Source organism: Grus americana, chromosome 7 (assembly GCF_028858705.1).
Source record: "Grus americana isolate bGruAme1 chromosome 7, bGruAme1.mat, whole genome shotgun sequence".
Classification (NCBI taxonomy): domain Eukaryota; kingdom Metazoa; phylum Chordata; class Aves; order Gruiformes; family Gruidae; genus Grus; species Grus americana.
This window is the reverse complement of record NC_072858.1, coordinates 22556064-22571809: the sequence shown is the minus strand read 5'-3', so window position 1 is coordinate 22571809 and position 15746 is coordinate 22556064. Positions and strand designations below refer to the sequence as shown.

At 55.2% G+C, this 15746-nt stretch overlaps 1 protein-coding gene across 14 annotated transcripts in view; it reads right to left on the bottom strand.

Annotated features, from left to right (window-relative positions):
* Positions 1 to 15461, bottom strand: part of PAX2 (paired box 2) — a 101115-nt gene extending 85654 nt beyond the window's left edge. For 10 of the 14 annotated variants that reach the window (XR_008577856.1, XM_054831481.1, XM_054831482.1 and 7 more), the window contains exons 1-3: positions 15373 to 15461; positions 15016 to 15164; positions 2659 to 2769 (exon numbers count right to left, since the gene is read on the bottom strand). Coding sequence is in view for 13 of the 14 variants with exons in the window: in XM_054831481.1 (XP_054687456.1) it covers positions 2659 to 2769; positions 15016 to 15040 (136 nt within the window). In the remaining variant the exon portion in view is untranslated. The remainder of the gene's footprint in view (positions 1 to 2658; positions 2770 to 15015; positions 15165 to 15372) is intronic. The other 4 variants (XM_054831476.1, XM_054831477.1, XM_054831484.1 and 1 more) reach the window with 3 other exon arrangements.
* Between the last annotated feature and the right edge of the window lie 285 nt (positions 15462 to 15746).

The window sequence follows — 15746 nt, the reverse complement described above, 5'->3', positions numbered from 1 at the left end:
TTTTCCCGATCTTTCTTCATTTCGAGAAATAACTTGGGGAAAAATAAGTATGCACCTTGATAAGCGTGGACAGGAGGAATGACGGGAATAAAGGGAAATATCTCCTTTTGGGACTCAGCAAGACAGGCGGTTGTGAACCGCTTGCACCTGGGGTGGTCTGCGTTAGAGACGGGAGCAGTTTGCCTTTGCCCGGGCGTGTGGGGAGATGCACACTCGCAGGCGGTGCAGCTTTGCTGGCGCTGCTACCTGGGTGTCTCTATCTCTGGAATATCCAGCTGATATAGCTGTGGAGTGTACACTGTATTAAAGCTTTCCTTTCACACAACCCTAACCTTCTGTATCTTCCTCGCCAAGAGATCTTAGTTCGTTTTGCAGTTTGCTGAAAAATGATCTGTTTGTATTTTCTGTGAGATTTTTTTCTCTCCTGCTTCTGACACTGACTTATTGGCTCTGAACTTAGTGGAAACTCTCATTGCCCTGCGATCGATCCAAGTCCTTTCGCACAAATAGAGTTTTTTCCATCTCCCCCACACCTTCAGTAACACCTCCACATATCCCCTCCCAGCCGCCTCGGCCAGGGCGCCGGCTGGCTTCCCCGTCCCTTCCCCGATGAGCCGCGGTTATTTGTTGCATTCTTTTGTTAGTCTTTCTTAAAACATATTTAGGGTTTCAGAGGGGAGGGGGGGATATTTATCTCCCTCTACTAAAACCCGCGGATATATGTTGTTGTGTGTTTTCTTCATTTGTTCAGGAGCCCTTCTGCACATGTTGCCTCTAAAGTTACAGACAGCAATTTCTTCGGCAAGTCCATGATAAATAATTCAAAGTACCTTTTATAACTCGCGTTACAAAGTATTAAAAGGCAACAGATGCAAAAAAGATTAAAAATTAATAATTCAAATTATTGCAGCCCGGATATTTTTCACACGAGTTTGTTTTGATCTGCCCCGTGCTTTTCTAAGGTTATTTTATCGGAGCAGTAAGATATTTACGTGTATTTGTCTGCGTGTAAGTGCCGGCGTCTGTATATACATATACTCGGCCAGTCGTACCGCTTTCGTACGGATCGTGTTTTGCTGTCTCTGTGTGTGTCAGGAGCCCGCGCCCGCATGTATTTTAATTGCTCACTAATATCTAGGTCTGTAGCTCTAGAAATACATTTTAGGGAACAAATAAAATGTTGATTTTTAAAATTTTTTTTAATCGGAAGCCAAAATTGTTGACGAATCTCTCTGGAGTTTTGTTATGGGTTTGTTGGGGTTTTTTTAATCAGAGACAGTGAAACGCCTCTTTCGGCTGCCTGCATGTTCCGGATCGTACCGGAGGCAGAATTACTGCAATCGCGTCTGAAAGCAGGTCGCAGCGCTGAAAACTAAAAATAACCTCTAATGCACGGACTATTATTCTGTTAAAGGGCTTCGAAAATTAAACCCTACATTTTTAGCAAGGTATCCTGGAAATCATTAATTTGGAAACAGGAAGACAGTTACCTACATTCACGTTTGGGGATCCAATCGTGGGTTTATATTTCTGCGCCTTCCTTCTCACGGCAAAATCGGGATTTTTTAAACCTCTAGCATTTCCATTTTATATGTTTTCGGGGTTTTTTTATGCAGCGGGCAGGGCGTGTCCTCAAAAGTTTCGGTGTCAAAAGTTACAAATTGCTCTTAATTATTCATTTCCTGACTCAAGATGCTCTCAATCTCGGCTTCCTATTTGTATTTATTTTTCTTTAATTTTAATCTCGGATTTTCCCTCACTGCAGTAAAATTAAAATCCCTGAAAATGCCTTGTTACACTCCCTGGTAAAGGGGGTCTTTTCGCTTTCCTTCGTCCCTCTCTTATAGAAAGCTTCTTTAAAGTTAAAATATGTCACGAATGCACTTTCCTCTGTGGCAGGAATGCATTTAAAATGTACACCGGGGATCTGGTAAATAAACCAGAAGGGATCCTGACTTCTTGGGAGGCTCCGAAGCCGCCACATCTCCCAGCCATACAATTGTCCTATTTTTCCCGCAGTCCAACCTTTAACCAAACCAAAGCACGGAAGAGCCACCGACCAACCCGCCATTAATTTCAAACTGGCGTCTCTCCTTCGCTGCCACCGAAATCCGAAATCAAAGCAAACAGCACCAGACCGCGAGGGAAACTGTGGGTTTAGAGCCACGCAGGGTTGCGGGAAGCCCTGGCTTCCCTTCCTCTCTAGGGACAGGGAATGGGTCCAGCTCGGGGGCTGACACGAGTCGGAATAAACTCGTGTTGTCTGAGGGACGATGGGGAAAGTGCCTTTGCGGAGGAAAGATCTGTTTCGGGGGAGTGTTCTTTCGCACACACACGGCACGCAGCACAGGCACAGCCGCACACAGCTCTCTGCCCCCCGGGCTGGGGGTCCTGGCCCCTGCCCCACCGCCGGCACGGAGCTCTGCTCCCCCCGGGGCCCGGGGCTGCCCGGGACCCTCGCTCTGCCGCCGGGGCCGGCGGTGCCCGTCCTGCCTTCATGAACGCCTCTCTAAGCCCGGGCTCGGCCAAGGGCGGAGAGGCTGGCGGTGAAAGGATGGACCTGGAGGAGGATCAGGTGAGGAAGAATGGTTGGGGAAGGAGGAATGGAAGGATGAGAAAGAGGGAGAGCAGCGGAAGGAGCCGGGCTCCAGTACTCACGGTGCATTGCTGAGAAGGGGTCTGCCTTGCAGTGCATATCCATGGGGAGGCAAAGGAAGGGGAAGAAATCGGCTGAAGCCGCCGTGTCGCCTCTAAAACTCAACTTCAAGACTTAGGGGAGAAAAAAAATAACAAAAAAACAAACCAAACCAAAACAAAAAAAAGCACACAAGGAGAGGAGAGGAGGGGAGCGGCGGGGTGCGCTGGCCCCCCTGCCCGGCGGAGCGGGGAGCGAAGTACTTTCCGGGGGGCGGGAGGGCTGCGCCGGCTCTGAGAGGCCGGGGCGGCGGGGCCGGCGGAGTCAGCAGAGTCCGTGGGAGCGAGGGGCTGGCGGCGCCGAGGGGCAGGTGGGTGTCATGGCTGGGAGGGCTCAGAGCATCCCCGGCGGCGGGGAGGGGGTGCCGGAGCAAGGTGCGGCCAGGCGGCAGAAGGCGCAGGAGGACGCGGCTCTCCCTCCTCCTCCTGCGGTCCGGGGCTAGTTCATTTAAGTTCAAAGCGGAGTAGCAATCCCCGGAAAGCTGCGAGCGGCGGGCGGGCGCGCCCCCTCCTCTCGGCCGGGCGGAGGATCCGGCGCCCGGCGGACTTTCGCCCGAGGTGGGAAGTGCTTGCGAGGAGCCGGGGCCGGAGACTGGAGCCTCCGCTCCCGGTGTGTGTCTCTCTAAAAGCCGCAGCGCCCTCAGCCCCCCGCCCGCCTCCCCGGAGATGGATGACTTGTCAGACAAAGGCAATAGATTCCGACACTCTCTGATTCGCCAGCGCGCCGAGCCGAGCGCGGCCAGGAGAGGAGAGGAGAGGGGAGAGGAGAGAGGAGGGCCGGGCCGGCGGCGCTCGGCGCGGGGGGGCCGCCGCCTTCGGGACCCGGCGGCGGGGGAGTCCCGGCCCTGCGCGCCGGAGCGCCCCGGGCCACGCGTGTGCGGGACGGCGGCGCCCCTGCCCGGCCCGCGGGAAGGGACTTGAGCCCTGCTTTGTTGTCACTTGCGGCTCTGGATCTTTAACTCCCTTATTTAACACACGCACATACGCACGCACACACGGCTTGGTAGTTTCGTCTCCCATCTCACGCCCCGCTCTTTTTTACCGGAGACTTTACTCGGGGTGAAACAGGAGGGGGGAATTCGATACACATCAAGGCTTCCGTGGTTTGCGGTTTAGAGTGGGAGACGGACAGGGAGAGAACGGGAGAAAGGAGGTGAGGGAGAGAGAGAAAGGAAAAGGAAAAGGAGAGCGATCAAGAGAGGAGAGAAAGAGATCAAGAGGAAAAGACATAAAGAAGAAAAAGAAAGAAAAATAAATAGAAGCTAGAGAGACTGAGAGGAAGAGAGAAAGAAAAAGAGAGACAGGGAAGGAGAGAAAAAGAAAGAGAGAAAAAAAGAGCGAGCTTCTTGCACCTCTTTGAACCAATAGGTTGGGCCCATTGCGGTCATTGCAAAGTTTCCCCTCACGTGCATTTGGGGAAATAACAGCGAATCTAACCTCCCACTTTCCACATTGCTACTGCTTTTTTTCTTTTTCTGATGCTACAGTGGGATTTAAGAATTATTTCACAAATAGGTCTACGGCTAAAATAGGCTTTGACCTAGCAGAGCGACAGAGAGCAAGGGAGAAACGCCGCCTTAGTGTAATAACCAGGGGTAAAAAGATAAAGTAGCTGTGAGCTCAATTTTGATTTTCAAAGTGCGAGTGTATCATCACCTGAAATGTACTTTCTTCTTCTCCTCTTTTCCTCCTTCATCCTTCCCCATCCCTCCGCTTATCCGTCACGGAACAGCCCCTTTGTTTTCTAACTGGTGTAAGTAAAGAATCTCTGAGAGATCTTTATGAAATATTTTCCACTGTCTCATAAATCATTTTGGCACTTCAGCTGATGTTTTATCTTTCTCTCCCCACACTCCCCTCTCTCTTTCTCTTGTGTGCAAAAAGGATGATTTAAAAAAGAAAAATTATTTTTTACACCATCGACGGTTACATGTAAAGCCAGCGCTCAGTTCCCGGGTCTGCGCTACGGAGAGGCACGGCGGGCATAGCCGAAACGCAAGTACCAGCAGCCCCTGACAGCATCCCCACGCAGGGTGCGTTTTCCACACGAGTGGGGGCTCTCCGCTGCCCGGTCAGGAGCGATGTTCGCTGCTGCCCGGCTGGAGAAGGCGCCTCTCCGCCTCACCCGGGGAACTCCCGCCGGACGCCAAGTTTGCAAGCGGCCGCTGCGCTCCGCGGGCAGCCGCGCCGCCGGGCCGGGGATGCACCCTCACCGCCGCGGCCCCCGGCCCTGCCCCGCCGGCTGCAGCTCGCCCACCCGCGCCGGGCCCACGACGCCCCCCGCTCAGCCGCGGACCCCCTTTATCAGCCGCTCTCCCCGGCCAGCCGGGGCCGCCCCCCTCGCAGGGGCGGAGGGGGCGGCCGGGCGCAGGTGCGGGGCGGCGGCAGCGCTCCCCGCCGCGGCCCCTAGATGGCGCCCTCCGGTCGGCTTGGCGGCGCGGGGAAGGGGCGGCGGCGGGCGCGGGCCGGCAGCGGGGCAGCCACGATCCCCGGCCCCGCACACGCACCTGCCGGCGGGGCGGCGCGGCCCGGCCCGGTGGCTTTTAAGTCCCACAACAACAACAACAAGTCCTGTTAGCGGCGGGGTGGGAGCGCGCTAGTCGCCACCGCCGTTAACCCCTTCCGCCAGCCCGCTGCTCCCGCGCCGTCTGTGGCTGGAAACGGCCCTTTAATCGCTTTGCTCCGCCGAGCGGTCTAGGTCGCTTCTCGTCTTCCCGCAGTTCCCCTCCCCTCCACCCCAAGCAGCCCCGATGGCCCTACACCCTACGGGCCGGGCTCGGGCATGCAGCCAAGCCCGGAGGCAGAGGCGGGAGGTGAGGGTAGGAGCCCCAGCCATGCCGGGTGGAAGGGTACATCCTCCGGCGTTTTTTCTGCCTTACCTAACCGCCCATCCCCAGGGCCCCTGCTTTCAGGGAACTTCCTCATCGCCCCCCCGCCCTGTGCAGTCATTAACACTTGGGGAGTTCATTTTGTCTCTCACAGAGATGCTCTGGGCCTTTGTAACTGTTGATTGTACGGTGAGGAGATAGCAGCTTGGTGGTGGGCCGGGGCCGGAGGACCTCAAATCTCCTCCCGAGAATGTATTTTCCCGTAGTTTCCTCACTCGCTATTGCTGCTTCCCCATCTCAGTGAGGAGAAAGGAAGGAAGAAGAGACTCGAGAAATACACAACGTGAGCGCTCTGCGAAACGAAGCTTGAGTTCTACGGCGCGGAAGTAGCCCGTGTAAACGCGGGAGCCCCGAGCCTGGTAAAGCAAGACCACTTTCTCGGGAGGGGGAGAGGAGAGGAGAGGAGAGGAGAGGAGAGGAGAGGAGAGGAGAGGAGAGGAGAGGAGAGGAGAGGAGAGGAGAGGAGAGGAGAGGAGAGGAGAGGAGAGGAGAGGCTCCCCTTTCGCTGTCCCCTTCCCCCACCACACATACCACAACATCACCTGGTGCCCGTTCCCACACCAGACTTCCTGGAAGAATAGCTTTGTCAACATTTAAATCCACCGAACAATTTCTGTCGCCCAGATTAAAAATACCGGCGTGTCCCCACGGCCCCGGGCACGGCGATGTGTCCTGCGGGACCGGGAGAGGCCGAGGCCACGGGCCTCTTCCCTCTCCCACGGCTCTGCACGCTTCTCCCCAACCTATTCCCACCTCACCAACACTGGGTGCTTTTTCTCCCTGTCTCACTTTAAATGAACCTTGCCGTCTTTTTTCTCTTCTCTTCTCTTCTCTTCTCTTCTCTTCTCTTCTCTTCTCTTCTCTTCTCTTCTCTTCTCTTTTCTTTTTTCTTTTTTCTTTTTTCTTTTTTCTTTTCTTCCCCCTTCGTTTATTTCTTTCATTCTTTCTCAAAGAGGATCTGAGGATCTCCCTCTCCTTCGCTAACCCACCCCCCCCCAAGCTAGAAACATTTACACTTCAAAAGAGGCGCCCGCCTCTCTGCGGAAATTTCAAGAAAAATAAACTTTTGGGGGGAATTGCGGCGATAGTTATCTTTCGATCTGCTTCATTAGCCGGCTTTCTCCAGCTGATCAAGCCAAAATCTTCTCCATTGATCCTATTTTCCACCCCCGGCCCCAATACACATGACCGCGAGGGCCCTGTCAGCTCCCCTCCGAAGTCTTTTTAGTTCTCCTGTGCTGCCTTGGCTTCGCCAACTTGCCGAGCTCGCCTTGTCCCTGGGAAGCCGGTTAAACAAACGCTGTTCTCGGCAATTGCCTCCTCTCCTTCGCTGCCAGCCTGGGAAGGGCGCTCCGCCCGAGAACAATAGGGGTCGGACGGCGGGGGGAGCCCCTTGGAAAAGTCAGGCCTTGAGCAAAATTGTTGTGTCTGCGATCGTCGTTGTCTCCAGAGCCAGGGCTTGCGCCCACGTTGGCTCCCAGTTTCCCAGTTTTTTACGGGTTATCTGTCGCGGATTACACTGGAAACCAGTTAAACACGACCTATGGCTAGCGGGAGGGCGTACTGTGGGGGCAGAAGTTTTGTATTTATACCACCTCGGGATGCCGCTAACTCCTCTGCTCAACACATCTCCTGCCTTCTTCCCCTTGCCAAGCGTGCGAGCGCTTTCAGCCTAAACGTTGGTAGTTTGGAGGAGGTTTAGCTCTGCCCTTAATACTACCCAGCACCATATTTACGAATTTACAGGATAAATCTGTGCTGACCATCTATATGTATTTTACTGACCTGCGACAACTAATTTAACCTCGCGTGGGAAACTCGGGGGCGAAATCCCTGGCTGTGAAAAGATAAAGAAGGGAAAAAGAAAAAAAAAAGCCCAGGGATGTGAGCGTTTAAGGGAAGGAGTCAGCGTGTGTGTGAGAGGGGTCTTCAATGAAGGGGGAGCTTTGATAAAAGCTTCCTGGACGACTTTTGGGGTGCTTTGTCTGAGGACCCAGTGATTTCTAGCCTGAGGAGACAACCCGCTGCCTCTCCCCAGCGAGCACTCGGGGAAAAGGGACGTCCAGACCAGGGATCCCTACTGCTGTAGGGGTGCTGGGGATCAGATCTTCCCCGGAGGGAAAGGGCGAAGGGGCAGGGCTGGGGTGCCGGGCAGCAGCGTGGAGATGTGGGAGCGGGATCAAAACTGGCTTGAGAGGTTTTTCCCGGGCCAGGCAGGGCGAGGGGAGGCAGGCAGGGCCCTGCCGCCTCTCCCCGCCCCCCCCCCCCCCCAACCGCTCTGCCCAGGAGACCCGAGTTGCTCTTGGTGGCCGAGTTCAACAAATAAACACAAAGTTAGGTTTTAAACGAACAATTAATAAAAAAGAGAGCGCGAAAAGAATAAAAGACCCCCATCCTTCCCCTCCCCCCGTGTCTCCGAGCCCCTCTCCCTCTCTCTCTCCCCCTCTAAGCACCTCTGGTCACGTTGGAGGATGAGTTTTTGGAGAGCTTCTGGTACAATATGGAGCACCACGGGCTGCAATTTCACACTCCACAGCACATTCCCCCTAAAGCTACTTTCTTTTTTTCCCATCTAAGACCCCCTCATGTCTCCCCCTCTCTCTTTCTCTCGCTCTTTTGTGAGCCATGGGTGGGTTGCATGTCTGGGGGACGCCGGGGCCGCGAGGAGGCCGGCGGACGGGCCCTGCCAGCGGGGCGGGTGCGTGTGTGCGCCGGGGGGGCCGCGCTCCCCCCTCGCCCTGCCTGCTGCTGGCTTTTCCCTTCTCTGCATTTGTTTGCCCTGAATGGTAATAGCCCACGTGTGCTGCTCTTTATTCAGTCACCGACACTTTAACCTCTTCTCTTTACAAGAGAGCGTTTGCCACAAAAACGAGACAAGCCGGAGACCTTTTACAGCCTCATTGAGGGGGAAAAAAAAAAAAAAAAAAAAAAAAGAAAGAAAGAGGGGGGGAAAAAGCCAACAATGTGAAGAGACACTTCTGCAACAAAGCCGCCTCTTAGCGCACCGGGCCGGCCGGAGCTGAGGCGAGTCTCTAAGCCTCCCGGGCCACAGACATATGGGGACGGGGACAACCTCGGCGCTGACCGCCCGAGCCTGCCCCCTCCCTCCCCAAGCAGGCAGGGAGGGAGCGGGCACACGGCTCCCGGCGCCGTGCTTCGGCCTCGATCCATCCCCTGCCTCCGAGCCTCCCACCCGGCCCAGGACTGGGGGAGCCCTCCCTGCAAGCGGGGTCCCCGGACCTGGCTCCCAGCAAGGCGGCCTCCGCGGGCCGGCACTGCCCGCTCGCCACAACCCCCCGCCATGGATCTATCCCTTTGTCTGTCCCCCGGTCCCGGAGCCCCTCCGCTCCTCTGCTTGTTCGTTTCTTTGCCCCCGAGCGGCGGTGGAGGGTGAGGGCGGGGGGGTCCGTGCTGCTCCTCTGCCCCAAAGGAGCTGGCCCAGATGTGAACCCTCCTGCCCCTCTCGTGATGGGAGGCCGTTGCACTGGCGAGGCCCAGCTGCCTCTTTCCTTTGGCCTGGGCTGCCGCTGGGGTAGAGGCGTGGGAGCCCCCCTCTGCTGCCTCCTCCCCCCACGCTGGAGATGTCTTTTTTTTGTCCTCCTCTAATTTCTCCATAAAACTCCCGATGAGTGAATTAGACGCTTATTAAAGTCTCCTTTTAATCAGCAGTAATGGGAGACCCTCCCTCCCTCCCTCTCTCTGCCCGTCCAAGGTTAGTTTGCCTCCGGGCCATTTGCAAATGTTAGGATTTACAGTTATCACACGCAAAAACATTTATATAACCCCTAACTATAATACACCCATAAAAACGGGGAGGGAGCGAAAACTGCTGCGGATCAGCGAAAAACCCTATGGCTTGCCCATTAAAGTCCCCGGAAAGGGTAATTCCAGCAGTCAGAGGGGCCAAAGTGTGGTAATGACTGCCTGGGATTCACATCTCCAAAAAATGATCGCACAAAGAGACCTGCCGGGGAGAGGGGTGGCCGCTGCGCTCCGCTCCCTCCGCAGGGCCGGCGGGGGAAGTTGGAAGCAGACTTCTTCGCACATGCATTAGAAAGTGATAGATACGCCTCGAGACTTTTTTTCTTCTTTCCTTCTTTCTCTCTATCTCTCCTTCTCTCCCTCCCCTTCCTCCCCTCCACCCTTTCCTTATTTCTTTTCCTCTTTCTCTCTTACTCTATTTTCCTTCCCTTTATTTTTCTTTCTTTTCTTTCTCTTTTTCTTTCTCTCACTTTCTCTTTCTCTTTCCGTTTTTCTCTCTCTTTCTCCCCCATCTTCTTTCCTTCTCTCACGCCTTCCCCGTCTTTCCCTCTTTTCCTTCCTTCCTTCCTTCCTTCCTTCCTTCCTTCCTTCCTTCCTTCCTTCCTTCCTTCCTTCCTTCCTCTCCCTTTCTCTCCCTTTCGTCTTTCTTCCTTTTCCTCTTCTCTTCCCGTCTTTTTTTCCTTCCCAACCAAGCTGAGCCCGGACAATTTCTATACACACACGAATCCACCTCCCCAGAGAAAGTTGCCCCGGTCGCTTTTCTGGCAGCGCTTCCCAAGCCCCGTTGTGAGTCTTGCATCTACCCCCGTTTCCCTCCGCCACGGACGGCTCTCCGGTCCGAGGGGATGCGCCGGGAGCTGGGTCGGGGAAGGCAGGCTCGTTTCCACCGCTAAACAAAGGCTGGAAACGCACCAACAAAGGACCTGGCGCGGCCCCTCCGCCCGGTGCGAGAGCCGCAGGTGAGGGTTGGGGCTTGCCCGGCCGGGCGCGGGGGGTCCTGCTTGCGAAGCCGTGCTGGAATCGGCGGGGGGTGGGTGGGTGTGTGAAGGCGGGGGTTTGCAGGGCTTCAGGAGAAACTGGTAGTAAGTTAGTGGGGAAACTTTCCCCTCCCTCCCCTTCTTCTGGGAAAGCCGGGAAACCGGGCGATTTCAGTTCTCTCTCCGCCTGTCCCCTTTGCACAGGGGGTCTGGCTCCTTCCCTTCCCCTGACTGGGGACCGCGAAAGCCCAAGTTCGGCGCCTAATTAAAAAGAGTGGCAGGAAGAGTCATTCCACTTTACCATCAGCTGTTAATGGCCTCGGAGTTTAGTGCATCTGAGGAGGAAGACACAGAGCGAGAAGCTGGGGGATGGAGTGTGCGGGGAAACGGAGGGGCTGAAAGAAGGAGGGGGGGGTCTCTAAGCGTGGTGGAGGAAGAGAAGGAGAGAATAAAAGGAGAGAAAGGGAGAATTTTAACTTAAAAAGAGGAGCTGGAAGGTGGAGGGGGCGGGGAAGGACTGAACTGTGAGCCGACACCAAATCTCCCCTCCAGCTCCCCTGGCTGCCTCAGCTGGGCAGGCTCGGGAGAGGGACGGAGTCGGGGAGCAACTGTGCGGGCGAGGGAGAACGGCGCGCAGCAGAGGAGAGAGGACGAGCGGATCCGGGATGGAGGGATGGAGCTCTTCCGAGCCGCGGAGCGCTTTTCCTAGCTGCCTGTCTTGCCTTCTCCTCTCTTGCACCCTGATCTCTTCCCTCCTTCCTCTCCTCTCTGAGGTTTGCAAACCAAACGTCACCAATCAATACGAACCCCGGCTCTGTGGGTGCGTGCGTGTGTGTGTGTGTATGTGCGTGTGTGAGCGCGTTTGTTGATCCTGACCTGCTGGACTTCAAAAATCTGCCGCTTCCGACTCCCTCCCAGCCTGTAAGTTCAGAATTACAACCTTCTACATCTATGCAAACTTTTATTTATCGGAGAATTCCTTTCTCTAGGAGAAAAAGAAATTGTCACCATGTGATCGGCTAATTTCTGTCACACGGGGCTTTACCCCTCCCCCAGCGTGGGGAAAAATATCTCCCGTGGATCTCTTTGAACTGTGCACAATCCATAACTTTGGCAATGTATATACAATGTTATTTCTGCAAGGCAGTTTTCCAGGGTTAGGGGAGGTGGTTGCATTCTGCTAAATGGATCCTTTGTGGTGAGTGCAGATTTATGCCCAGTTTTGATTTATAATTAAATTAGCTTCTAATTTGCAATATGTGTGTCTGTGTTTAAAATGTATCTAATCTGTGAAATTGAGGACGGGGGCACTTTAAATGAAAATCTACCTTTCGCCTCAAGGGTTTCTTTATGAAGGGATAGCCGGGAGGGCAGCGTGCAGCAGGAAAGCGGGGCTGTAATTTCCATTAGGAGATGTCAATCAATCCCTCTTTTCAATACATCAATTAATAAATCCGATTGGTGCTGCAGGCTGCTCCCCCCGGGCACTCTTTCTGGCCGGATGGGGAAGTGTGAGGGGAAGACAAACTTTGGCAGGGAAGTCCCCGCAGGCAGCGCCCGGCCAGGCCCGCCCTCCCCCCCCCCTCCCGCCCCGGTCCTGCACTGGTCTCCGGGACCGGCTCCAGCCCCGGCCCGGCGCTGGGGGCAGCAGGAGAAGCCGGCGGGACTCTCCCCGTCGGCTCTCGGGGTCTGGCAGAGCTAAATTAGCACAACCTGGTGAGACATGGTCGATTTTTTCGCCCCCACACGCACGCCAGAGTCACGGCGCGGCGGTGGGGGTATGCACACGCGGTTAGAGCCGGGCCTGGGACCCCCCGTCTTAGGTGATTTATATTTAGGCTTCACTTATTTAAACGACACCCCCCCACCCCCCCCGCACTCCGTCCCACCCCACGCAGCTCTAACCCCGGCAATAAACATCATCGTTTTGTTCGGTTGTTCTCCAACGGCACCGCAGCACCTAGCTTTCATTTTTCACAATTAAAAAGGGGACGGGATGGCGGGGAACTCCTCCAGCCTGACAGCTCGTGCTAGTTCTCTCTCCCGTTTGCGTGCGCTCCGCACCTACAAATCAGCGGGGAAATGGGGAAAAAAGGGTATTTCTTTATTACTTTGTTTTTTAAACGGGCAAATATAGGAATTCCGTGGTCTCTCTCTAATTTAGCATGACTCCAATTCTCCTTCTTTTTAAGTGGCGCTGGTAGTGCAGAATGCCACCGCGGCGGGTAGGCGGGTGGCTGTGGGAAGCCCGGGAAAGCCCGGCGCAGGGGTGCCCAGTGCCCACCCGGGGAAGGCTGGCCCAGAGGGCACAGGGCAGGTATGCGGAGGGGGCCGGCGTCGGGACAGGGCGGCACCGAGGTCCTCCCGTTGGGTCCCTGCCCTTAGAGCTTCACAGGGTCGGAAAAACCCGACAAGCAAAACTAATTCAATGTGTCGCCTCTCCCTGCCAGCGCACACACGGTATTTTATAGAAATTTGGCTAAAGAAATGGCTCACTTTTCTGAATCCCCGACCGATGTAAAAAAGACGCTTAGAGGGAGGGAGAGCATCCTCAAACTACTTCTTTGCAATCATCATCATCAAGCCTGTCCGTTTGATTTAAAACCAGCACGACAGGGAACACACTGTCACTGAACGCTGTCTTCTCAGCTTCCCTTTTTTACACCCCCCCCCCCAACCATACGGCTTTTTACCCTCAGATTTGCGGGCTGGTGTTGTCGGTTTGAATTGCTCGGCACAAACGTCTTTTGCGTGTCTCCAGCGATGGGAGTAACGCTGGGTAAACACAGGGCTGCGAGTGGGAGCACGGGCAGCCTGGGTTTGCAGGGCTGAACTTCGGGAAGGAAAGAAGTAAAAAGAAGAGAGAGAGATTGAGAAAGAGTCTCCCAGGCAGCTTGATCCCATTAGCTCCGTCCTTGGGTTGCATATTTATACGGTCTAGGAGGTGAACAGATGGACTATCAATTTAATTCCATCTTCAACACCATCAGAGATTGATTTTCTACTCGCTTTTAATTTTGCCATAATTAATTAGATCATTACAACTGTTTTCTATTGATCTCCCTATTTAAACCTCAGATGCAAAGGGACTTCGGCAGATCCTTTAAAAACACAGAAGGGAAAAGGAACGGAGGGGGTTGCAAACTTTCTGAAGGTTTTTTCAGTTTCGACTTAGAGGATTTTCGGTGCAGAACAGTGAAAAAAAGTCGCTGTGGCCTTTTCTTTTAGGAGGCCTTTTTCGTTGCCTTTATATTTTTCCTTTACGTTTTGGTGAATCTTTGTCATGTTTATATATAATATACAACATATATAATAGATTGAATTGGTTCGATTATGAAAATATATGCTTGCACGTATATGTGTGTATATACGCGTATATACAGACATACAACATTTAATATAAAGATTTACTGAGGTGGTGCACATACATTTATATACGAGAAATCTATCGACAGAGAAGAGATGTGGTTTTCTGAAGGGCGGGTGTTTTTGTTTGCCTCCCGTACGTGTCTGTCTGTGCATCTGAATTACTCTCTAGACGGGGGATATTTCACCCTGCGACTCCACCAGAAATGACAAAAGAAAACCGGAGCTGCAAGCCCCGGTTCCCAACGCCCGCCGGAGCCTTTCTTTCCAAGCCTCCCCTTCAGCAAACGGTTGGCAGCCAGGACAGCAGCACGGCTCCGTGCTAACAGTCGGCGAGGTTTCCATTTTAAACTTCCGTTTAGGTTTCTATCCCTTTTGTTCCCTCAAAATCCCTAAATTAAAAGCTCCGTTTATATACGTCATTTGAGGGAACCAAAGCGCGTAATTGTGCTTTTACCACGAGCGGCAGCGCCGAGAAAAACCTCTCCTCTCCGGCAGGGTTTGTTTGAAGCTTTGTTTGCAAATCATAAAATTGACGACGGGGAAAGGGGGGGCGATCCGGAGACCCGTCCGTCGGCGGGGCAGGTTTCGGGGGGCGCGGAGCCAGCGTCGCGGCCCCTGCCCCAGCCCCGCGCGGGGGCGATGCTGCCCCGGTGCCGGTCGCCGCGCGCCGCAGCCCCGCTCCCGGGACGCAGCTGCTCCGCGTCCCAGCCCCGCAGAGACCGGCGAGGCGCTGGGCTGTCGGAGCGCCCCGAGGCGCGGACGGTGCAGGTCCAGAAGCAAAACAGCCGCCACAGCGAGCAAAGTTTGACGGGGTGGGGAGAGAGTCGGTAGGGGAAGAGTTTAGGCGATGCTCTGAACTTTCTACGGACGGGAGGGAACTCCGGGACTGGGGCAAATCGCCAAAACCGGAGCGTAACATAGGCCGGGGGCTGAAAGCGGGTGGTAGTGGCTTGCACGGCCTGCCCGGGCGCCAGAGGGGGGCGGCGAGGCAGAGCGGCCGGGGCGGGCAGGGCGGGAAGGGACGGGGCTCGGCCCGGCTGGGGTTCGCGTCTCAAGGCTCCGCTGCGGGTCCTCGCAAAGCTCTCACGGAAACACGGTGGGAACCCAGCCCTTCGAGGGGGGCTGGAGAGGGTACCCATTAGGAAAGGGGAGCATTTAGCAGGTGAGATGGCAAGTGTTATAATAAGGGGAATCTGGCGAGGCAAGGAGGGTGTGTGTGGAGGAGAGTAGAGGCAGGCTGCCTCCTGCCAAAGGAGGGAGTTGGGGGTGACCGTCTCATCCTTCCCTGCTGAATATTCAGCGCCCCCCCCCCCCCTCCCCCTTACCTGCTCTCCCTGAGCTCTGAGCCATGGCTCCTCTGCCTAATGGCCCGTCTCCCCGGGACGGCTGCAAACCAGTAGATCCGCCGCGGCCTTTTCTTCGCTTCTCTCCTCCCCGCTTGGGTGTCTTGCTTTCCCCCGCTGACTTTCGAGATCTAGGCGCAACCACCCAAAACTAAACGGTTTAGATAACAACACACACACACACACACCAGAGCACCACCACCACCAAAAAAAAAAAAAAATAGCCAGCCACAAAGAAACGCCGCTCTACTGAGCCGGGACAGGCTAAAAGGAGGGGAAAATAAATAACAATCAAAGCAAATGCAGCGCTGCTGCTTATAAAAGTGGAGAGGGACTCACCTGCTCCAGTGTAGCAGGGCTGTACAGCCGGGGAGGAAAGGGGCTGGGGGGGGGTTCTGCGGAGGGGGGCGGGGGGGTAGCGCCTGGACTTTGAATCTGCTTCCCCTTGCCCCCCTCCCGCAAACCGGCTACCTGTAGGGAAGTCTTGTTGCAACAGCAGATTAATTTGTTGTCTTATTACCATAAAAATGTGCTCAGAGAGGGGCTGGCAGGGAGAGGGGGACGCGGGACAGAGGAGGAACTTCCTCCAAGTTGAAAAGGGAGGCGGTGGGCTCTGGCTGCGGGGGGAGAGCGGGGAGCGCGCCGGGACTGGGGCAGGAGGGGGGGATCCGTGCGGTGGCGCAGCCCACCCGGGAGCTGGCAGCGCTCAGCGC